At 37.7% G+C, this 25,191-nt stretch overlaps 2 protein-coding genes across 2 annotated transcripts in view; both read right to left on the bottom strand.

Annotated features, from left to right (window-relative positions):
- Positions 1-25,191, bottom strand: part of LOC139128937 (uncharacterized) — a 180,719-nt gene that overhangs the window by 140,384 nt on the left and 15,144 nt on the right. The window contains exons 4-7 of the mRNA XM_070694628.1: positions 22,521-22,655; positions 22,262-22,408; positions 20,747-20,878; positions 18,272-18,424 (exon numbers count right to left, since the gene is read on the bottom strand). Of these exons, the coding sequence (XP_070550729.1) occupies positions 18,272-18,424; positions 20,747-20,878; positions 22,262-22,408; positions 22,521-22,655 (567 nt within the window). The remainder of the gene's footprint in view (positions 1-18,271; positions 18,425-20,746; positions 20,879-22,261; positions 22,409-22,520; positions 22,656-25,191) is intronic.
- On the bottom strand, positions 5,831-17,911 carry LOC139128930 (angiopoietin-1 receptor-like). Its single transcript, XM_070694621.1, has 5 exons — positions 17,904-17,911; positions 16,257-16,537; positions 14,972-15,301; positions 14,498-14,568; positions 5,831-5,950 (listed from the first exon to the last, which is right to left on the bottom strand). Exons 1-5 carry the CDS (start codon positions 17,909-17,911, stop codon positions 5,903-5,905), a joined length of 738 nt encoding a protein of 245 aa, XP_070550722.1. The 3' UTR covers positions 5,831-5,902.

Raw genomic sequence — 25,191 nt, 5'->3', positions numbered from 1 at the left:
TAATTAAAACATTAAGTTAGTTTAATAACGAAACGCAAATAAATTTACGATGGGAATGCAATTCAAAATAAAGTAGAAAGGAAAGCTAGAAAAAGTCCATTTTATGATGTTGAGTAACTGTACAAATTATTACATGAGCCTCCTCGGTTGCCGTACTTAGCTGATAAGAAAGCGATGCCTCAGCAATGACGGTTCTACCGAAAACATAATAGACCTTCTCGTATAAAATCGCCTTTATTGTTTGCACTAAACTCATACTACATTTATGAAAGCTTGGCGTTACCGATAACGATGCCTCAGCGTAATAGAAACATCCACTGCATTAAATTCGTTTCTCTTTCCGTTCCAGCATTCTCTTATAGCAGTACACTTTAGTTCAGTTTCGGTTAATATGCCGGCAAAGTCTGCTGGCTCAATAAATTGAAAAAAATCAGCAGCATTGTAGTTCCTCACAACTCTTTTGTACTTAATGTCGACAAAACTCTAAACAAACGTATTGCAGAAAATTCACTCACACTACCTGCTACAAATAAAAATCTCGAAATTTAACATGGCAGCATCTCTTAATAAATGGCACGAATATCTCAATTCAATCGATAACAACGAAAGTTAACAATGTTTTTGAAACTTTCATATTACCTATTACAGATAATATCCTGCCTCTTGAAAAGGTTATTATTAGGGAAGCAATGAAACAGCTTTACTTCCTCATAGCAAACTGACAAACCTGAAGGCAGCTTGCAAAGCCATGAAGGTAACCTGACTATTGGTTTAGCCACAGCAATAATGTAGTACCTACCGACAGTATTGTCTAATCTTTTGATACGAATTTGTACGCCGACCAACAATTGTGTGCCCAACTGTAGAGCACGAAAATTTTCTTTCTGTTCAGCAATCAATACGGGCCCAATTCTCAATATGTGTAGATTATATCTACGAGTGTAAAGTTATAGAATCTTTAATGTTATGTTTGGATGTACATACCTGCCAATGTAGTTGCAAGACACACAATCGACCAGTGGAGAAGCACGTCGTTCATTGTTAGTGTTTGCTGTGTATGTGTAATGGTTTTTAAAGGGAAATTATGGGAAAGTTGTTTAGGTTGAACTTTGGCCTCTTGGGACTGTTATACGTCTACAGGGCACAATAGTTTTTTTTCGTGACGTAGACATTGTAGCGATTTTGTGTAATATTTTCAGGTTAAAAACACTGCACCTTTAACTATGTCTGAAAATTTGATTGGTAATCCTGCAAGACAAACTTCGTTCCCGGTTCTAGGTCAAAGGGTCATTGACACATGAGAAATGTCCGTATGGTTCATCAGTCCGGGTCACTTCCAAAATTGGAGACGCTATACCATAATATTTCCCCCCTCTCATTAGCCAATCAGCGGCCAGCGCGCCATCAGTAAAATTGTATTTCCTGGCAACCTCCACATGCGTCCTTCGTTACGTACGCCATACTGTGTCGAACTCCCGCGCCGTATTCTGTCATAATGCCGAACAGTTGTGTAGCCACTCTGTCAAAACACAATTTCAAAATCGCGTACCAGTTTTATTCTGGCTAAGACAACCAAACCCCGTACATTGCTGTGATTCCTAGACTCTGGCTATAAGTCCTGCGAAATATAAATCGTGTACCTACACAGATCGTTCAGAATACCCCATTTGTATCGGAGATGGCAGCGATACAAATTCTACCGTATGGGGAACAGTTGTGTGGCCACTCTTTCAACACATTTTCAAAATCGCGTACCATTTGTAGTCTGCGTTTGACAACTACAAAACAGGTATCGTTTTTAAAGCTCTGACATTGCTCTTCTTTCTTGCAAAATATTATACGCGTACCTACACAAATAACCTTTATAACAGTATTTCTAATAGAGATGATGAACATCCACAAAATGATTCTCGGTACTTGAGCGAAATCGATAAACTGGGGTGTAGAAATGAATCGTCAATATTTATAATATTTGTTCACTAATCGGACTCCTTGTTGGACATGACCTTCTGCAGAACACGTGGATTATGTTGACTGTCGAAATTCGTCGAAATTCACAAGACAGGGGCTTAATAAGCGGCCCAAAACTGCCGATCACACTTGGTGGGTAATTTGTGACCCAGCGAGACCTGTACTTTATTAATGATGTAATCTGGTCGATGATTGGCTGAATGCCGGAATACATTATCATAATGAGTCGCGAATTTTTGGAGATGACCCGGACTGTTCATGACTACATTGAAGGACTCAGTACTTACGAACATGGCGCTTTATCGCCGTAGCTGAAGCACTCATGCTTATATTTTAGAGTATGCATCTTTTGTATAGGTATAGGTCTTCCCGATATTTTGGTACGTTAATAGGTAAACCCACTTAGAGTTATTATGTACATTAATGGCTTGATTTCCAGATTTAAAATCTATATACTGAAAAGATTCTGCTCTGTGATATTTCTCACTATATCTTCAATGTGACAGAAATACAAAATAAAATCTATTCAGCAAATATTTGATAGCACATGAGAAAATATTTATCTACTTCTTTATTTACCTGAAATAAATCTACACAATGGCATGAGGAAACTATTACCTACGTAGTCACGGTGATATTTCTAGTCTATTATTAAGAGGCTATGTTCTTGTTTATCATTTCAGCCATGTCTGCCTTTGAAGCGGCTACTAACGGAGCAATGTTATAATCGAATGGTTGATGCCGAGTTATAAGAGATTAAATTTAATATTTTATAGCGCTTCACAGTAAAGCATTAAAATATTGTTTTGTCGGCAGCGGCGAATGTAGCCGTTTACGGGCCTGCGGGGGCCACTGTATGATTGTTTGCTACAAATTGAATAAACCAAAGGCGGGAATTTACTGACTAGCGATTGGTCAGAAGTTTCGGAGGAAACACTTGTGGGTGTATTATTGGCTACTGTCATGAAGGTGGCGAATGACTTTCTGATAGAGCACGAGGTCTCGTGTCACTCCAGACTGCAAGCTTAAACCAGAAAGGACACGTTGCAAGTAAAAGGCATGAAAAAATTATAGGCATGAAATAAAAATTGCAGACATGAACAAAAAAATTACAGGCATGAAATGAAAATGACATATACGAAAAAAAAATACAGGCATGGAAAAAAATACAGGTATGAAAAAAAATATAACACCTGTCGCCTCATTAAGCCACCATAGGAATGTACTTTAGTAGACTACGGGATACGTCGATCCCAGGCCTGATTGCTCATCTCCAAAGATTTTTGTCGCAATTGTCAAGGAAACTTTGTTGATTTGCGACTACATTTTTCACTGTTTGTAACGGAGCGGCCAGTCATCGAGCATCGACAGACATGATAGTAAATGACTGCGGACTTTTACGGGAGCCAAACTCGCAACGTTACCAAGTACAGAAGTTTAGGCTAGATTAGAAATCCATGTTATTATACACACGGCTGTACACATGAATATCGGGTGTTGTCCAACGTACCTGTCAATGAAATTGTGAAGCACGAAATCAACCTACGATGAAGAGTACACATGGTTGATGATTGTCGTGTAAGTCTTGCATTCGAAATTATGAGAAAGCTTTTCAAGTAGACTATTAGCACTCCTTAAGTGGCAATCATATTTTATACACGACAAAACTTAATTGCAACGTACAGGATGTAGTAATTTTGGCCAAAGACGTTTTTATTTTAGGCTCGCATTTTTACTAAGCTTATCTTAAATATATGTATCAAACAAAGAAAACTGTTGTACAGATTCTCGGTCAAATGAGGCAATGAAATCGGCCATGGAAAACTTCGATAATTTCCTTTTGTTAATAAAATAGCCTCTTCTATAGCTTCTCACGATCAAAGAAGACTAAAGATATGAAAAGTTGGTTACACGGCCGCTCCTAGGCTTGCCTTTTAGGAAAATCACCGGATCAACATTCGAGAGACGGCGTCAGAAAGAAGTTATTGTCAATTAAAACTGCAAGCAGCTTTAAATTTACGGGACCAAAGCACCTGCTTACTCTTTCCGCCCCACACAAATTTATCGCCAATTTTCATGGCGTTTGCTAGTCTCAAGAAGCTTGACGTCACTGGTAACTGACGAAATTTAAAATAAACTTTTTAAAGTTTTAGCCTCCTGAATGGCGATGTATCAATTAATTTCATTTAAAGTGGTTCCTAACGACATACTACTTTAGGAACACTGATAAAAAAGCTTGTTTACACGAACTGTATAAATATTACGCCGCACGTTGTATGACCGAGAACGAGATTTTATCGGAGGCACTCTTTAAAGAACAATTGGTTAAGAGTCACGTACTAAATCCGCTTGAAATTCAAGTTCAAAAAGAAACATAAGGTAGAATGTTCTTCGGAATAGAAATTCTTGCTCTAAAACCTTTGAAATACATTTTCTCTTGTAGGGGCTCACTTTGAAATTCATGGAGTAACTAAACTTTTCATCACTGCATAAAAACCCTATAATACTTACTGTATTAACATGGATTATTGGCTGTATTTTAGCTGAAGAGTGCATATACAGATGAATACATTCATGAATCCATTTTTTGTATTCAGCAAGCCTGTATTCATGTGGATTCATGTGAATTCACGTGTATTAAACTATAATACAGGCAACTCATTAATGTGAATTTATCTGTATTATTGGGTTTTCATGCAGTGTCATCACTTTATTTTTGTTGAAATCTCGAATTGTATTTTCTTTCTGATAGTTAACACAAAGAGGTCGTTACTTTGGACATCAAGAGTCACTAAATACTCGGTATTTTGTTTTTGTTAGACAAAAATAATTATGTACTTTACCTTTGATTTTTAGTCTTCAGTTCGAAAGTGAATTTAAATTTTCTTACGGAAAGTGTTTGCAAAAGTTCCAGTCTTTCAATTTCGAGTCGAGAACTACTATAACAGAATGAAGTGAAAAGACACTATGTTTTGCTTATAGTATGATTATTTTAATGAATGTCAATAATAACCAACAGTTAAGAACTGATATTGTCCTTTGACTGCAAATATAGCAGATAATTAGTCAATACTTAATTGGAACTCCGCAATATTCCTTGAAACTACTTTCTCCCTATGCAAAAAAGAGAAATTTACAGAATGCAACCCATCAAATTCAATCTTACTAAACTTAAATTGACACCGAGCCTTAAAATGTAAAATATCACTGAATGTCCCAATGTAAAATTAATATGAAAATATACAATGCAACTGAATGTTGCTTTATAAAGTAACACTAAATATCACATTTTGAATATCTGTGTATTCAACGGAATTATATAACTACATTTTATTTAAAATGGAGTATAAAAATAACAGAAAATAACATGGTCTGTCGTATCCATTTCCAGCGGATTATGAAATTTATAAGCTTATTGGTCATTGCTACAAGAAACACTTCCAGTGTACATAAATGCTAATTTCATTAATACGAGGAAAATTGTCGATGAAATACTATCCGCATACATTTTTCAAAGTAAGAAATTCGCATTACTTGTATATGTCAAGAAATATCAAAGACACAAATGGCAAAGAAGTCGATGAGGCATTATCTGAGAATTAGGTCAATAGGTCAATACTTTAGAATCCAACGATTGAGAAGTGGCAAGTATTCAATTCATAACAAAATGCGGAATACTTTTCCAGAATTATAGTTAATCAAAAGCCCTATTGTTATTAAAGAATGTGCACTATACTCTGAATTTCACCAATATTTTGATACCTTTACACGATGTGTTGTTTTTCGACTTCTTTGGTCGGTAGTTCTTCAAAGTCTTCTTCAAGTCGGGCGGGTAACAAGTCTTTACATCGTCTTCTTTAGTCCTTCTCTCCCGGGTTTTGGCACCAGATTGTGGCGGGGCAAAATGTAGTTGCAGCAATCAAATGCTGAATTAACAGTTACGTAGATTCGTTATGTGTAGACAACAACTAACGAGTACCTAATTGCAGAACAAGTAGCACACAATATATATTGAGTGTACAGAAACTTTAGGTAGGGTTCTATCAGAACCTAGAGTTTTGAGTTGAAATGTTCCTGTGTAGTAAATTGTCATTTACTTTTCTCATAAATACAGCACATTATCTTTTCATCATTTGAGTTTACTTTTTTGAAATGTGTTTATGCAGGCAAGTCAAAACATGAGAGATTTACAGAAAATCTACTGACTGTATTCTGGGCTTCCGGATAATCAACAAAAATACATAAATTTTGTAAATCTGAACGCTCCTTCATGAACTATAGTTCAGTAATTCGTGTTTCGTGTCCACAGCAGATCATTGAACTATAGTTCAGTAATTCGTGTTTCGTGTCCACAGCAGATCATTACATAATAATGCCTATTCGTGGTAGTTCGACGACAAGTGATCAGTTTAAGATACGACCCTTTGATGATGTTTACTTTTGTTATTTATGAAGTTTTCTCTTTAATGCCGACTGAAATTTTGTAGTGATCTTTTCCCTTTTTCTTATATTTATATTGCTTAATGGCAATGTCAAAAATTCCTTTTAGCTCTAGCACGTAAGTAGGGACCCCTGTAAAATAAATGTGTTAAAAACTATAACCTATAAAATACTACTACTACTACTACTACTACTACTACTACTACTACTATTACTACTATTACTACTACTACTACTACTACTACTCCGTGCGGACGTGTGGTAGATGGGCTCCTGAATTTTGTGTTGTATTCTCATCATTCAGCGTTATTGATCAACTCTACTGGTATATTTACTTCATGAGTAATTGATACTTTCAGTTTTGCGTAGTTTTTGAGGTTTTTAAAGCTCGATTGGCTGGATTGGGGTGGATTTTATCTTTCCCCTTCCCGGCCACTGTGGGTACGCAATATGGCTACCCAGGTCGACAATCCATTCAGGCACCTACCCGTAAACATGCTGTGAGGTGCAACAATGTCGAAGGTGTGCCAGTAGAAAACTATGTGTCTGAAATTTCAAAGATTGTTGGGGCTGAAAATATTATTGCAGCTTCACGAATGAATTGTTCAGTGGTTGTGTATCTTGCTAAATTAGAACACGTAGAGTCTGTCGTTGAACGCCAATTAGTGCTTGACAATGAATTCGTCCAGGTTGAACACATGCTCAAACCTGCCTCCAAAGTTATTTTATCTAATGTGCCCCCATTTATCCCTGATGAAAAACTAGAGGAAGAATTGTGGAAACTAGGAAGAGTAGTTGGACATATGCGAGTCATTCCCTTGGTTGTAAAGATCCTGCCTTGAAACATGTCAAGTCATTCAGACGGCAAATTCACATTTTATTACATAATGACAACATCAACGGGCTAATACAGGTCAAATATCAAGATCATTTGTATCCAATTTACATTTCTCTTGATGAAATGAGATGCTTCGCTTGTGGTATGAAAGGCCACATTCGTAGAAATTGTCCTGGTCAGCCCGGTGTTTTGCACGTTGTTGAAAATCAATCAGGAAATGTTTCTACAAATGCAGCTCATGAAACTCAGGCTCATCAAGAAACGAAAATAGCAACAGTCAGAACAAAGAGTCGCATAACAATGCATTAAATGCAGAAATTTCTTCAGCTGCTACTGATAATATCATCGATGAGGTAATTGTTGAGGAGCAAGGTGTTGATGAGCAGGTTAAAGTTCAAAATACTAATGATATGGAAATAGGCGATGCAAATGATGTAATCAATGAGGAGATAATCAATACTAATGACAATAGCAATGAAGGTGTTAACGATGAAACAAGTGAAGGAAGGGCCAATAGTAAGAACACAAATGTTGATGACACAGAGTCCGCAGATGTTGGTGTTGCTGTTGAAGACAGGGTACGAACCCCTGCTTCTCCTTCCCCTTCCTCTTTCCCTTCCTCTCCCTCTCTTCCTTTTGCTCCTTCCCCTTCTTCTTCTTCCTCAGTTGGTTTTTCTCAATCCCTTGATTTTCCAGAGACGCCTTTCTCTGGTGTTAATACTGGAGGGATGCATTCAGACTCTGATTTCCATTATCCCAGACAACTCCGGTCAAACTGGTAATAGATTCGATGTTCTCACGTCCCCAGTGCGCTGGGAGTGTGAGAACACAGTGTGAGATCAATTTGTTCTCACACTCTGTATTGTTGCGCGACCGAACACCTTGTATGTGAAACGTATGTTGATTGGTCGATTCTGCTCAGCGCCCAGTTCTCTGTACGAATTATTTGATGAATAGAACATCGCGTAATGTTCAACTGGCACTATAGCGGACAGACGACTGAACCGCAGAGTGAACAGGTTGTTCTAGATTTGAGTACGGTCAGCGTGGCGTCGGCAACAAATACACGGAGAGTGACCGCTTTTATGTTGTAACGGGAGAATTCAGGCCATTACAAACCTATCGGCTGTTTACGCTCGTCGACATATTTTCTGGAGAAGAACTGACTTGACAGCGACACAGTTAGCGAAAGACTTCGATGAGCGAGCCATTTATACACGAGGCTATAGCAGACGACAGCTTTCACCGCAATGTCATCAAAAGAGGGCCACAAGAGCTGTTTTGCAATATTTTCCTCAGATGACCTGGAGAATTTTGTGGCTGACCAACAAAACAAAATTGCCATATCGGTAATATACATGTTAACGTGTTTGATATGCTCATCAATGAAAGGAACTTCATTTTTCTGTGCGGAATGATACAAATGAAACAAGAGCAATCGGGTGCTGGTTTTTGATAGTATAAACCTACCACAATAAAATGCAATTTTCTAAAGATATTGGAGGGACGTGAGAAAAATAATCCCACACCCCAACGGGTTGGGATGGAATGTCTCACACTCGTTGGGGAATTCTGTCTCACACTCGCCTTCGGCTCGTGTGAGACAGAATTCCCGAACTCGTGTGAGACATTCCATCCCAACCGTTGGGGTGTGGGATTCTATTATTCTCAGCCAAGATTCTGATATTGACGGAGACGAAGAGGTGATGACGCCGATAGTATTTCTATGACATCTGAAGTTTCTGATACTTCTGAACTGACAGATCGCAATGATCTAAGCTTTAGCAGCCTCTTAGAGTTTTTAGCGTAGATTAAAGGTTCAAAAAAGCCAGTCCAGAGATGTTATGAATATTGTCCAGATTTAAGACTTCTAATTAAAGCATTGCATAAGTTGCGCAAATCTGATCATGTTACAGCCAGCCAAAATGTAAGAATATATAGGCTGACAGTTAAACTGTATGCGTATACCAAGAGTAAACATTATTCTCTAAAATAATGGTCACTAATGCCTTAATTCTTTTGTCTTGTCTTTTAATGGCAAGTATTTCAACTTTAACGTGGAATATTAATGGAGGTCACGATTCTCTCAGGCGTTATCAAATTTTATCTTACTTGAATGTAGATCACCATAACGATTTTTGTTTCCTCCAGGAAACTCACTCAACAATTGATAGTCAAGCCCAATGGCAAATTATTTGGCGTTCACCAATATATTTTTCTCACGGAACTAGTAACTCGGCAGGTGTCGCTATTCTCTTTCCCAAGAGAAAACAAGTGAATGTTATTTCTCAAAGTAGTGTTGTTAGAGGTCGCTTATTACATCTCCACGTGACTGTAGACAGCCATTTCACTTAGTGAATGTTTATGCCCCGTATTCTGGAGAGGAACGTTTACGTTTCTTCGCTCAGCTTAAAAAGTTTTTAAACAGTATTAATGATGATCCAGTTATTATGGGGGGAGATTTTAATTGTACGCTCATTCCTAACTTAGACAGGGGTTCCGAGACTGAGCCACACATGAATTCTTCTAAGTTTCTTTCTGATATTGTTCATCGCACAAAACTTGCAGATGCGTGGCGTCATGTTCACACCTCCTCACGTAATTATACTTGGCAAAGAAATAATAATAAATCACGGATTGACACCTTCTTCATTACAAAAGCCCTCACTTCAAAAATCAAATCTGTCTCGATTGATTCATGTCACAATTTATCTGATCACAGTCCAGTTTCCCTTCATATTTGTGCCAATTTCACTAAAAATAAAATCCTGTTTGGTGTCTCAACACTAGTTTCTTAAGTAATGAAGACTACTGTAATTTGATCAAGACTTTTTGGCAGAAATGGCGCAATGAAAAACAGAGATTCACTTCACTTCAATCTTGGTGGGACATTGGCAAACAAAAAATTAAAGAAATTAGCAAACAATACAGCTATCAATACATCTACCGTAATAAGCATATGAAAAAAGAATTAAACGATCACGTCCAAAATCTGCAATGCCTGCTTGCTGAACGCCCTTCACTTCATAAAACATATCAGCAACAGAAAGATATCTTGGATAACTTAAATAAGATTGAAACTCAAGGCGCAGCTGTTCGAGCACGTTATCAACAATTTAATGATTCCGATGCCAGTACAAACTTTTTCTATTCCCTTGAGAAACATAAAGGTCAGCACAAATCTCTTAATCAGCTGCGTCGTCACGATCAGACCATCACTGAAAATCAACATGAAATCCGTTCACTTACTCGTACCTTTTATCAACATTTGTACCACCCGGAACCCATTTCAACTGCAGCCCAAGATTCTCTTCTCGATAATTTACAAAAATTAAAGCTGAACAGTGCGACGAACCGATCACTTTTGAAGAAATGTCCTCAGCCTTAAAGCAGGTTACCACTGGTAAAACACCTGGAATTGACGGTATACCAGTGGAATTTTTTAAAACGTTTTGGTCCACTATTGGTCATGATTTGCATGATGTTTCCCAAGCCTCTCTCACAGATGGTATTTTACCCACTTCTTGTCGTCGTGCTGTTCTGACTTTACTTCCCAAGTTAGGAGACAATACTTTGCTACGTAACTGGAGGCCGGTTAGTTTGCTTTGTGCAGACTATAAAATCTTTGCTAAAGCTTTATCTTTTCGTTTGAAAGTGTGTTACCTGACATCATACACATCGATCAAAGTTATACAGTTCCGGTCGTCAAATTTCGATAATATCAACTTAATCAGAGACTGCATAAGTTACCATAACGAATTCACTCTTCCACTTGGTATTGTGTCACTGGATCAAGAAAAAGCCTTTTAATCGGGTCCATCATGATTTCCTCTTCAGAACTTTGCATTCATTTGGCTTTGGTGATAATTTCATAAAACACATTAAATTGCTTTACACTCAAACGGAAAGTCTTGTTCGAATCAACAGCTCTCTTACTGCTCCAATCCACTTTGAACGTGGAATTAGACAAGGGTGTTCTCTATCTGGTCAACTTTACGCCATTGTTATTGAGCCATTGCTTCACAAAATTCGTGAAGATCGAAATATTCAAGGAATCATGATTCCAAAATCTAATGGGCGCAAATGTAAGCTATCTGCCTATGCTGACGATGTCAGTCTTTTTATCACACATAATTCAGAATTCAGTATTCTCGAAAAATGGTTGCGTACTTATGAAGATGCTAGTAATGCTCGGGTTAATTATAGAAAATCCAAAGGGCTGTGGGTGGGTGCTTGGCGTAACAGAAGAGACACCCCTTACAAATTCAATGGAATAGTGACGGTTTAAAGATCCTTGGTACTTTCATAGGCAATATTGCTGACTATTTCATTCAGAATTGGGATGACTGCATATCAAAAGTCAACAACAAACTTAGTTGGTGGTCAAGATATGCCCCTGCAATGTCGTACCATGGTCGAGTAATTGTTATTAACCAGCTCGTGGCCAGCAAAATCTTACATCGCATTTTTTCTCTAATTCCGCCACCTGATGTACTCAATGAAATTCAACGTGCGCTTCTTGATTTCTTCTAGCAGGTCGTCACTGGGTGCCTGATACTCTGTTATACACTCCTCTCGAAAAGGGAGGCCATGGTCTTCTCTCGAAAAGGGAGGCCATGGTCTTATTAATCTCCCTGCAAGTGCAAAGGCATTCCGCTTACAATATATACAAAGATATTTGTATTCAGGTTTAGATCACCCTTCATTCTCATTCACTGATTATTACTTTAGGCGTGTCCACAAACTTGATTATAGTAGACAACTTCTTGCTATTAAAATTCCAAGTATTCCTGTTACCACGCCTCCATTTTATCTTGACCTGTTACAAACTTGGCAGTCTTCCAAGGCTGTTCGAAAGGGTGATCCCACCTCAACGGATAATATTCTCCAAGAACCTCTCTTTTTTAATGATCAAATCAAGCATTCAGTATTTGATGATCAGCCAACCCTTTCGAATCATCTCATTGATGCTGGGATAACAAAAATAAGTGACCTTGTCGATCCTTTTTCCAGAAACTGGTTATCTCATGATAATATAGCAAACATAATGCCCATTTACTCGCGTAGGATTTTGAGCAATGTCGTGACGTCATTACGTAATTCCATTCCTGAACAATGGAGAGATAAATTACAACATTCGTTCTCCGAAGATGTCAATCTAACGTTCCAACACTCCCCCGATGAAACAAATAACATTGTCCTTAACTGCCCCCTCTATAAATTGAAAAGGGCGCAATTTATAAATTTCTCATCATGTCTGACTTCCACAAGAAGCATAGTGATCGTCCTGACACTATTTGGAGGGAATTACTTGGTCTGTCAAAAGACACGAAGGTAAATTTTAGTTTCTGTTATACTAGTCCTAGAAGGTGATCTTCAATGGCGCATTTTGCACGGTGCCTATGCAACTGGTAACTACCTGTTTCAATGTCATTTCAGTCAGACCCCAAATTGTGTTTTCTGTGGTAACAGAGATGACCTTGTTCACATTTTTCTGGAATGTCATCGACTAACCTCTTTGTTCAAATTACTGCGTAAATTATCTCGTCAACTTCTTGGACCCAATTGTAGGATTTTGTACTGGTGGTTTGTAATTGGCCCACCTTTTATTAAAACTGTTATGGATAAAAATATCCATGCCCTTTTAAACTATTTTCAACATTGCAAAACTTGTTATTAACATGACTCGTCGTAAAGCCATCACTGAAAATGATCCGCACCTGTCTGGTGACCTTATTGCCGCCTTTAAATCTCGTCTACGTTCGCCTATACTAAATGAATACGCTTACCATGGTTTCTCCCGCGAGAACACGAATTTTGATAGATTTTGGTGTGTGAACAATGTTTTAGCTTCTGTTAGTGAAGGAAAACTGAAAATTGCTGATATTCTCTCGTGAGGTAAGCTTGTTAGGTCTGTGTATTAACACACTTCATACACTCTACAGCATTAGGCTACACTTCTGATAACTGAGGCTCGAGTAGCTTCGAGTCTATACCCAGGGCACCGTACTCCTCACGGGAATCATTTTCATGGTTCGGACAGTTGTCGGAGGACATACACTTTGCTTTGTTTCAGGCTAACCACTGTGCTTGTGTTAGCGTTATTGCTGCCTATTATCTTGACGTCCAGCTGTCAACATTGGTCCGACCAATCTCACGTGATGCTACTTTTTAACACCTGTCACCTGATGTCATCTATATACTGGTTTTCACCTTAGGCTGGATGCACGTACGCTTTGGTAGTCATCTCATCGCCTGATGTCATTTTGTACTACCAGTTATCTAGTGATGTCATCGACGTTTTGGTCTCCACGTCAAGACCCAATGGAGTATCAACCTCAGTGCTTCTGTGTGTTTTTCTGTGAACGCTGCTTGTGATTCTCAGTTTGAACCTTTTTGATTTCTTTTGATTTTATTGATTGCACCAGATTGACGTGTACAGCTGAGTGCAATTTTGTATTTTTGTACACGACTTTTATTATTGGAATAAAAGTTCCATTGAAAAACTAAAAACTACTGTTGCTGCTGCTGCTGATACAATTACTAGTACTGGTTTGTAATTTTTTTAATCATGTGCGTAATTAATTACTAAGGTTACTCTCAGACTGATCTTAACCATTTGCGTTATGCAAGTTTTTCAAAAGTGAAGTCTGTCAAAATATTATATATTGTCGTTTATATAATTAGGCCTCTTAATTTAAATAATTTCATGATTCATCCTATTAAAAGTAATAAAGCCACACAGTGTGCTTGACCTCAGAAAAAGAGTTAGACAGAAAAAGTCTTAGCCCACAACCCATCATTTCATCATTTCCCGTCGTACGCGGCATTTTCCATTGAATATGCGGCAGCACGCAATGAAAGTAACATTCTAAGATGCATGCTGTGTTACTGAGCTCAAGATGAGTTACCCTATATCAAGATATATCATCTATAATCAGAATAACTAACGGAGCATTCTGTTTTTTCCAGTAAGTTTGGATATGTTTACAAATTAATAATTTATGTCATCTTCAAGTTTATATAATGACGCTAGATTCATCTGAATGCTTTACAAACGTTTGAACAATCCTTTGCGAGATGTGATAAGTTAAATTTAGTCCCTCTATTTTCAGTTACATGCTGTTATTTATCGTTCTGGCCTCAATGTAGAGCACAACAGTGGATCAGTTCCAAGATTATTTATGTTAAGTAACTTAAAATGCCAAAACGTCAAACTTCACTGACAATAAGATATATCTTACTCACCACCCAGCTAAATTGTAGAGCATTTTGATGACTTGATGTTGTTCCCGTTATTGTTGGTCCGTCTGAAGGTGCTACAATGGGACATTGATTTAAAAAAATCATACCGCTTGATATACGAGGAGGTGCAATAAGCTTATGTTATCAATTATCTAAGTCTTTTGACTATTAGCCGCTATGCAATAAATGACATTAGAGAACACCATCGAATGACTAAAATTAAACTTTAAACGTCGGAAACTGATGCATCTAATAGTCTGAATCGATGTATTGTTGTCATAGGTAAGAATTGACAGCAATGTGACTGTTATAAATGCTTCCAATTATATAAATAAAATGACGTCATCAGCAATCGAAAAGCAAATCACTGCATAATATCGCCTCATTTTGCACCTTGATGACTCTGTTCTGCAAAGATAAGGCAAAATCACCTTGCAAGATCCTGTACAGGGACGTTTCCTCATGAAACGCACTTACCATCACACAGTGTGCTTACTGTACTGAATGTTTTCTTGCTGCCTTCCCCAAGTGGTCCTGGTCGTTTGACAGTCACTGTAAAATCATGACTAGTACACCAATCAAGGCCCATGATGTCTGCGGTGTAACTTGTCTGATCTTGATCGATTACTGGGAAATGCTGATGTGCCGTCCAATCGCTATCTGTTGTCTTTTTGAAGTACACTTTGTAAGCTTCAACAGGTCCATCTCCAAGGTCGGTACCGTTCTCCCATTTCTTCCAAGTGACAGAAGCTCTTATTGCTCGTGGATAAATTTCGGGCCGATTTCTCGGTAAAAATTCAGGTAAGACTGAAATTAGCACACATTGTAGTTGAGTGAGAGTTATGTGATGTTCTTTGTTATCACTATTATAGGGACAATCGAAATTTCCTCTCCCTTAGAATGTAAAAGTTTTATATAAGGTTAAATCACGTATGTTCCCTTTTGCTTCAAAATATAATAATTCGAAATAAAACACGTTTCCTAGGATGATTGCTCTTTAAAAAATACTAAATAATAAAGAATTGACAAAATGAATGAATGGATGAATGAATGGATGAATGTATGTATGTATGTATGTATGTATGTATGTATGTATGTATGTATGTATGTATGTATGTATGTATGTATGTATGTATGTATGTATGTATGTATGTATGACTGCTATATGACTATGTATGATTGCTCCCCTATCTAATAATTCAAAATAAAACACGTTTCCTATGACGATTGCTCTTTAAAAAATACTAAAATAAAAAAGAATTGATAAAATGAATGAATGGATGAATTAATGGATGACGGATGATGTAAGTATGTATGACTAGATAAATAATAATGAATTAATAAATGCATTGTTCATCGATTCGTTACTGCGTCTGTATGGTTGGTTACATTCCATGCTCCCAATCTTTATCCTCAAACTTAGTTGTGTAAGAGGTTTTGGAAGGAGTTAAATTTTGAAGTCCTCAATGCCTCACTTTGTGACACATGTCACTTTATTCAACAAATGTAACTGTAGCTTATATAATCTAAGCTCAAAGCGTCGGATATAGTTTAGGCACAATTAGGCCTAAATACGAGTGCATATTTACTCAAAATGACGATTGTTCATTTTCGAAAACGATGACTCGAAAACTTCAGTGTTAAATGCATGAGAAAATGATGATTGTACTGTTAATGTTGTGGCACAGATGTGCAATTTCACATGTTTGTTTCAGTATTTCTGATGGGTAGAAATCGTCACTAAATTTCTTGTGGTCCTTACCATATGTTTCGAAAGTTGACAGTTCTTTTGACTGGTCACCAACTCTACAAGTGTAGGACAGTCCATCATAAAATGTAACAGTGCTAAAGTTAGTTATGGAATGGTACATCCCTCTGAAATAGTGATCTGTATGTGTGACAGCTGATCCAGACTGATCAACTAGTATCACATCATTGGGAGACGCTGGTGGGTTCCCGACGACTTCACAAATGATAGAGGTCTGTTCACCAGGATTGACTTTTACGTTATACAAGGCCTGTATTTGAAGACCCCATGGCCATCTGCAAATACAAACGTGTTTTTGCTTGATAAACAAACTGACATGTTATTCACACCTTCACTGTTGTTTGCCTAACCGGATGTCTATTTCTCAAGATCGGTTTAAAATGCCTTTAATGATAGGCGGTTTACGTTGCTATGAAACTATCTCTGTTTGAAAATCGAGAAAAGATATGTGAGCTCAGTAGAGACTTATTATGTAGGCTTAAGACTGGTGTAATATTGAAAACATAAATATTTTCATTTTCCTAAAGATTGTCAAAAAATAGATACCCGTCCATAGTCGTGTTGTGCCGATAAAAATTGCAACATGGCATGAAAACATAAAAATAATTTGTGTTTAATGTAGTGAGTGGCAAAATGTACATTTTCTCAGCGTGAAAATTGATGCTCTCGAAGGATTGCTGAAAATTACTTTGTCAGCATTTATGTCAATCGAAAGCTCCAAACTGTGAAAAAAATACTTCGGAATATCATGGATACCACACACATTTCCTTAAAGAAGGCGCCGTAAATGTAAAACAGTTGAAAGACGAAAATGTAACATTCTCGTTTTCGTAACACTGTCGGTTTAAAGCTTGAGAGGCGCGATAAACATTCACGTCATCCACATTGTCTAGATGCCGACATCCAGATACTACATTAAAAGCGCCCATTTCAACGTAGGAAATTCGGCATCTGACAAAGTTACAACAATGTAAAGAAATGTTTTTCAATATGATGGCTTATCATGCTTATTGGCTGGTCGCGTTAGTGATATTTTGGGACGTTGTCACCAAAGTCGGGTATTTGTGCGCTACCAGTCATCTGTAACGGCTACAATATGACCAGAAAAACCAGATTCTGAAGGCGGCATTAGTGAAGGTGGCAAATGGTACAGGTTATTGGTGCCCATATCTCTAAACGTGTGTCAGAATATGCGCATAGGCAGCGGTACAAAAGGTTCCCCACTAGGGAACATCAGCATCACATCAAATATGGTTCAGTTCGAGACAAAATATCACTGCGAAAGTAACATGAACGGATTTATGCCTGCTGATGACGCATGCTGGCATGGCTCGAGAAATTGCTTTTGTGCCGGCGGAAATTTTTATTTCTGCCAGTGTTTATCATAGTCGTATATATTTCTGAAAACGATAGTGGCAGAAATTGTTCTAAACTCTTTAAAAGGCTATGTTCGGCTAATGAATGCAACGGGTGATTCCGAAAAAGCTAATCCAACTCCCCGGCGAACACCACAAAACCTTAAACCCGATTTATTTTTTATAACGTAAAGAATAATACATTGCGATCCGCCTTCTGAACAATGTAAAAATAGCACGTCGTAGGTGCATCATGATGAATGGTGATAATTGACATGACACTCACAGTATCATTATAATGTTCTGAGATTGTCATCTGTGAAAAGTGTTATTTTGTGCAGTATTTCTTGATTTATGTCGACACTGTCATTACTGTGACCATAGGGAAACCATGATATGAAAAATGATATTGCATAACTTCATTAATATTCAAGCCACACTAACGAAAATCTAAGCAGTTCTTGCAAGTGGCATATGGTACCTGTTTACCAAATCTGACTTGAATCTGTTCAGGCGTTTTTGAGTTATCGCGTAAACAGATAGACAGACAGACAGACAGACACACACACACACACACACAGACGGACAGATAGACAGACATCGCTATGACATTAGCCCACGTGTGTGAACACGTGAGCTAAAAATGGCACTTACCCTGTTGACAGTCAGTTAATACATTAATCCATCCTGGAGCACACTCGCCATTTGAACACGTTCCCGTAGCCTTATCACATGCTGCATTGTCTTTGCAGTGACATTTGTAGTTACACAGCTCACCGTAGAAACCGACAGGACATGAATCTGGAACTAAAAGAAATTGCAATTGTGATGTATACAATACCAAGTGACCAACAGTGCTACGGCAAAAATATCATTCAGGCGCTGGAGACATCAAAATGTGATTCTATGGTCCACAGGACTATTTTGTACCTTTCTTTTCTACTTACCTGTCATTATTTAATGCCTATAATCTTCGTATATACCTGTACTTTTACCCTTACCTATCATTTTTATAGCAATATTTTTGTCGTTTGTGTTACGTAATTGTTTCGTAGCTGTGTTGTTCCTCAAACTTTTTCATGCTTTTTTCATGCCTGTTACTTTTTATACCTATAGTTATTTAATATTATGTAATATTTATTTGATAATTTCAGTTTACAAATATTTAATATAAAAAGGACAGAACATGTAATTTTTTCTCATTCGCGTATTTATTTTTTTCATGTATTTTTTAGCTGTGAGCTTTTAACGTACTGTTACGGATCGCTGTCATCCGGGGTTTAAAGTCTACTTTTCGTCACAACATTGGCATTCTTGCACCCAAGATTCTTGCAACGGGTAGACATTTCGGACTAAGCAAAAGTGAATCAATGTAAGACTTAAAAAGTATATTTGTGAGTCCATCCATCGTGTAATTATAACTGTCCATTGACAGGACTGGCTATAGCCATATGATGTTTTGACGTGCTACCACATGTAGGTCACAAGCGTTGAAATTATTAGCTGTATAAATTTACAAATATATTCAGACTTAAGCAGCTTGCCATATCCGTGAACAGACCAGCAATTCGTAACAAGTATGGTCCAATATAAGGCAACAATATGCTAAATACGAAGTCCAACCAGGTTTCACTGTTCCTGTTTCAATAGAACTTACGAATAATGTCATAGACACATGTACTAGCCACAGTGATTGGTGTTTGTGGTCCCATAAGGTCCCATAAGGTCTACTTGTGGCGTACTCATTAGCTGGATCCTTTGCGTAATAGGTGCTTGTGTTCGCTGCATTGTACTGTAATGCCCATGTTCTTCCTGGATACCGTTTTGGTAACATTTCATCTAAAGTACTTGCACCTGATACCAGGTTCGATCAGAGCGTACAATAGAAAAAAACAAAAGGCCGAGCTCGCATAAAAAAAAAACTTTCACTAGTTGTGGTTATCTATTTTCGCCCCAAATGTTTGATAATTACTCACTCACTCACCTCACTCTCACTCTCTCTCTCTCTCTCTCTCTCTCTCTCTCCCTCTCTCTCTCTCTCTCTCTCTCTCTCTCTCTCTCTCTCTCTTCATAATATATACACATCAACATGACTAATTAGAATCTACCTAATTTATTGCTTGTTGAAAAAAGCTGAATGTTTTATGTCGACAACTTGCCATGGATGTTAGCATTGCAAGTTTGTTTTGTTTGTCGATGGCATTAAAAACCGCCAATCAGCACCATCATGCTTGTCGGTACCATTCGGGGTAAGATAATTTGAACTTAATGACATTATAGCAAACACACTTCGCGTGCCTCGCAGCACGGAACATATTATCTCTCTAGGACTTTTCAAATTCTGACATCAGAACGTAGAGTAGCTGCAATACAGAAACTCAAACTCTCTAAGACGTTTCCAATTCCGACGAGAAAACGTTGAATGTCTATGCTGCATTGGAAACTCCTTTCTAAGACGTTTCCATTTTGATAAACAGTTCACAAGAAAGTTACACATAAGTCAGGTCTTAACTTTTAACGCAAGGGTAGAAATGAATATGACGTACAGATACAGCACTCACTGCAGCGAGCGCGACGTGGCATGGTTTGACTTTATATAGAACAAAAATAAATAATGCATTAACACCTGGTCATGCAAAATAAAGAAAGGCGCAAATCAAAACGAACCAGAATAATTACCTCTTGGTTACCGAAAGAAACCTCGCCAACACAACAGAACACTTTCTCAAATGAAGGATACCTAAAGTGATTGAGAGCGAGACGGATTTCGTTTCTTTTAAGCTGCATGCACATATTGCTCAAAACAGGAAGCACTATGTCTGCTTGTTTACATTTCCCCCATCCATAGTTGCTGACTGTTGCACCAAGACATACCACATCGAATCCCTAGATTCTCTGAAACCGTGACTAAACAATAATATTTTGACCTTTGCACATTTTGAATCAATAAAATGAGGTTTGTAAAAAATGATATTTAATAATCCATGTTAATCCACTCCATCCTTGCAAGTACCACTCTTAAAACATTTACTTGTAGATTTATCATGACCATTGACAAAATAACACGCCTGTGTGCATCCGGAGCTAAACTTTTCACTAGGATATAATTCATGTTAGATGGGTACTCACTGTGACATTTTGATCCACTCCATCCCTGCTCACAAGCACTACCACTGTTACATTCACCTGTAGCTCCATCACAACCATTGACACAGTGACAAGTCTGTGTACATCCAGAGCCATACTTTCTACTTGGACAGTCTGCCGACAAACCAATAAATGTGTAGAGATTACTGCAATCCACATTATAGACTATAGGAAAGATGGTTACGCGAATATTATTTTGGATTCAGGCCAACGAAAAAAATAAGTAATAACCCCGACGCAGGTGTATTCGCAAGATCCGGGTACTATGAGCGTAAACCTAACGTATGAGCCGACAGGTACGTGATATATATGAAGCAAGCGGTACTTAATCGAGCGCATACCAGTCTACGTGGGAGGCTTTTGCCATTGGAATATATCAACACGTTTGTATGGCGTTGAAATCTCTTCACCAAGTAGTTTACCACGAAACCAAAGAGACAAAGTTGAGTCCACGCTGTGATTGTCGTTAAACAGAAAGTTTGCGCCCTGTGCCGGCAGTATTGTAGCGGAGGATACATAGCATGCGTATACTTGCTATGGAAGTGAAAGCAACCCATTCTGCAAAACGTGACAGCGCTGATTTGGTGGAGGGAAAGCCAAAGCTCCAAGTGGCTGTTCCCAGAGCAACATGGTGTGCAATCACATTACTACCAAGCCAGCTATAGTGGCCAGTACTCCAGTTTTAAAATTGCGTCTTTTTATAGTGCCGGCAGGCCGTCGTCTACAATTAAGTGGATTTTTGTATAATTATATTTGATTCAGGGGATCCAAAAAGCCCCGAGTCAGATTATTAACTATTTAAAACTCCTTAAAGACTCCTTAAATACTTTGTGCAATATTCGAATTCGGTGCGGTAATTTAAAACACTTTGTAGCGCCTGTTTAACTTCTGAACGTTTTTTTTTCAGTGATAGTTATCGTGGCTGCCAATCACACGTGTGTGTGGTTAAGAGGATCATCATTTCTGCAGCCCTTATTTTATTAACTTTGGTAGCGCCGAAAATCTAGAGGGGCTACTAAATCCTTCGATACGAGATCAGAATTAAATGATGCAATAAATGAGCACGGGTTGAAATCACGGGACCTTATAAACTAAGATATGCCGTTCATGTCCGAATCGGGAGTTAAACACTTAGCATGACAAACATTCCATCATGTTATTAGTAGTTATGGTACTGGGTGCATAGCCTGAAAACCCACAGAGCTCAGCTATGAAACATATTGTCGTACACGTCTGTCTGACTTGAACGTCTTCTGTCACAAAGTGCATCCATCTATTTCAACCTGAAGAGGCTGAGACGCGCCAAAATCTTATTCACTAATGTGTCATGAAAAGTTCAAAGAGCTCCGGCGTCAAAATCCTACGTCGGAAAAATGAGACGGACATGCAATGGATTCAATTAATGAAAGTGGTCATGATTATAAATTTATATCACAGCCAGTGCAATATCCTAATCTGTAATTGAAAATTTTATCTCTCACTAATTATATTACTTACCGATCGCACAGTCTAGACCTCCATAGGATGCACTGCATGAACATCCATAGGGATCAGCTATACAGTACATTGTTGAACGACATCCATCAGAGTTGCCACTTGAACACATTCTGCCACAAGTCATACCCCATCTATTTTTACCACAACCTAAAGTTAAACAATATCACTACGTTTATTAAATGCTACTCATATGTGTATAAGGATTCGGGACTCACGTGTGTACTTCTATCTGTAATGTTTGGAATATCCAATTACTTACCAGTTTCACAATTGGTCCCACGAAATCCAGGAGGACAGATACATTCACCAGTGTCTGAGTTACACATCCCTCCATTGTAACACGTTGGACAGGAAAACAGACAGTCCGGTAAACCCCATTTTCCATTAGGACAACCTGGTTCGGTTGAAAATTAATTACACTCAAATGAACTAGTGTATTTTCTTAATTATGAACCAATCATGTGTTGCCTTAAAAGTTTTTGATGACGCATAGTTCATATATAATTTGGTGTATAAAATTAATTTGTAATTTGTGATTTGTAATTTTATTACTCCAAGTCAATGCATCCATTAATGGATTTTCTTTCATCGAATAAAATACATGCAAATATACAGAATAAAATAAATAACTCAATAAAAGACCAGTTGTTAAAAAGTTATGAAACTACACGTCAAAACGATAAGCATGAAAAGTTGGTTAGCACCATATATTCTAAAAAAAAACCAGGAAGTTGACATGCGGATCGGTCAATAATTGCCCAGAAAAGAATAAGCAGGCACAGTAAAGTAGTTTAAATTATAGTATTGGCAATGGTTGATGAACGATATTTGAATGGGCGACTGTGGGTTTTATAAACATGATATTTACTCTTGGTGTTATACTGATGAATTGTTGAATTTTTTGTGAGAAGGTCAGACAAGTAGAGAGGAACTTTGTTGATACATTTGTGCACTAGATTTTTTAAATGTCGGTCGTGCCTTTCCTGGATAGTTGGCCAGTGGAGTGAATTTCTGTAAGATGTATTATGAAGTATGTTATCAATCTATGAATCACGAACCATATTTAACAGTTATTAAAGGAGAATACGATGCGGTATCGACCAAACTATAGGTATTAACCCCTTTATTATACATGCACACTTTGGTCAAGACAGTTTTCCAAAGGAAAATTTCGGAATTAGCGACGAAATCAATTGAAATCGACCTTATTTGCTCCTCGCTGTACCCACAGAAAGTTGGTTGCCAACGAATTATGGCAACCGCATTCTTTGTTGATTATATCATTCCGCTGTTGGACCATTCCACTTCAAGAGAGGGGTTTATAGCCAACCCTTTAGAGCGAAGAATTTAAATATTATCAAGATATCGACATGTTTTCGCAATTTGCGAAGTTTTTCTGTAAAATGATTGTATTTTGCTTTAGAAAAACATCCTAATCCCTTCCCGAAAATTATGAGGCCTGCTAAAAATTGGGTCAAAAATACTGCACTCGCGCTAGTTTTCGATTTCAAGCTCAGTCATTGTATCTCCGAGAATCCTCTGACGTCCAATATGCCGAATTTACCATGTCAGAAAAGAATTTGTGAGCTGACTAGCGAAAACTTGAAGTGAGTACAGCGTCGTAACTTGTTCTTGATTTATATTTTGTTGCTGTACGAATACAACATTCTAAAGGTATTTACATCGTCTGGTCGTATATTTTCGTTACTAGCTTGGCTGAATAGAACTAAACTTGCTTAACAATATAAACGAAAGTTTGACTTTCTATGGAGTATCTTACAACAAGTTGTATCCAACACCGGATATAAAATATGTGCCTTCTCTATCGCGGGTAATTTTCAGTGAAGTCGGATTTTTGTTGCTAATTTCGGCTACAATCGATATAATTCTCTATATACCTATACAGGTTCCAGATTAATTTCGGAATTTCTATTGCATTTCGGAAAAGTACATTTTTCTGACTGTTTGAGTGTACATACATTTTCTCCTCACTGTGGACATGTTAAAACATGACATAAACTTTCTATAATCACTTTCAATTTTAGGCGTAGAGTAGGTTAAAAAACGCTGTTTGGCAAATCAATTTGTCAATTTTTTTTTATTTGCCAATGCATATTGCAATTTTTTAACATGCCCCAATAAATGGACAATATCACTCGAGTCAACAATATATTTGCAAATATTGTGGTTGTTAACCAATATATTAGACAATAGTTGTATAACTAGACTATATATTTGAAAATATTCTGTAAGTTAAACAATACAATTGACCTTATATTACCATGCCCTGCCCGTCGCATTTTGATTGGTTGAGCTGAACCACGTGACTGACCACAAATACACAGTAATGGTTCGTTTACATGCCCGTGAATATGAATAATAAGTTTAACAACTCAAAGTATCGTAACTTTACAGCTCAAACGTAAATCATAATCAATCACAAAATAAAAATGGAGCACTTGTAGGTCAAGTTGGGATACTTTTTTCTGAAAACATCTCCGGATTTGCCAATTTTTTACAGCGCGCGTGACAGTGAGTCGCGTAATGCTCAGTTTCTGGGGCCCAGTTGTCGTTCGCTCCTGAAATTTTCGGAAATTTTGACGGTTTTCTTGGGTTCGCTGATAATATAATGAAAATAACAGACTCCGCTCTGACCATTAACGTTTATTTGTGGGCGCGGGCTCGAGGAAAGCCAAATTAACGGGCTCGGCAAGCCTCGCCCGTTAATTTTTGGCTTTCCTCTCGCCCTTGCCCACAAATAAACGTTAATGGTCAGCGCGTCGCCCGTTATTTCTATAATATATTTTGTTGTAGCAAATAAACTGCCAAATTCATTTCCATCCCCTTTTCTCTAATTTCCTTGTCTTCAGCATTGCCTTACTAATTTACACTTTGTTTATTTCACTACTTTCTAATTATTGTGCCATACG

The sequence above is a fragment of the Ptychodera flava genome, unplaced genomic scaffold, assembly GCF_041260155.1.
Source record: "Ptychodera flava strain L36383 unplaced genomic scaffold, AS_Pfla_20210202 Scaffold_79__1_contigs__length_559180_pilon, whole genome shotgun sequence".
NCBI lineage: Eukaryota > Metazoa > Hemichordata > Enteropneusta > Ptychoderidae > Ptychodera > Ptychodera flava.
This window is presented reverse-complemented; position numbering and strand designations above follow the sequence as displayed.

Coding starts and splice junctions, on each gene's coding strand:
- LOC139128930 (XM_070694621.1), bottom strand. Junction 14,569..14,971: donor AGTAAGCACACTGTGTGATG/GTAAGTGCGTTT, acceptor GTCCCATTGTAG/CACCTTCAGACGGACCAACA. Junction 5,951..14,497: donor CTCTACAATTTAGCTGGGTG/GTGAGTAAGATA, acceptor TTCTGCAATTAG/GTACTCGTTAGTTGTTGTCT.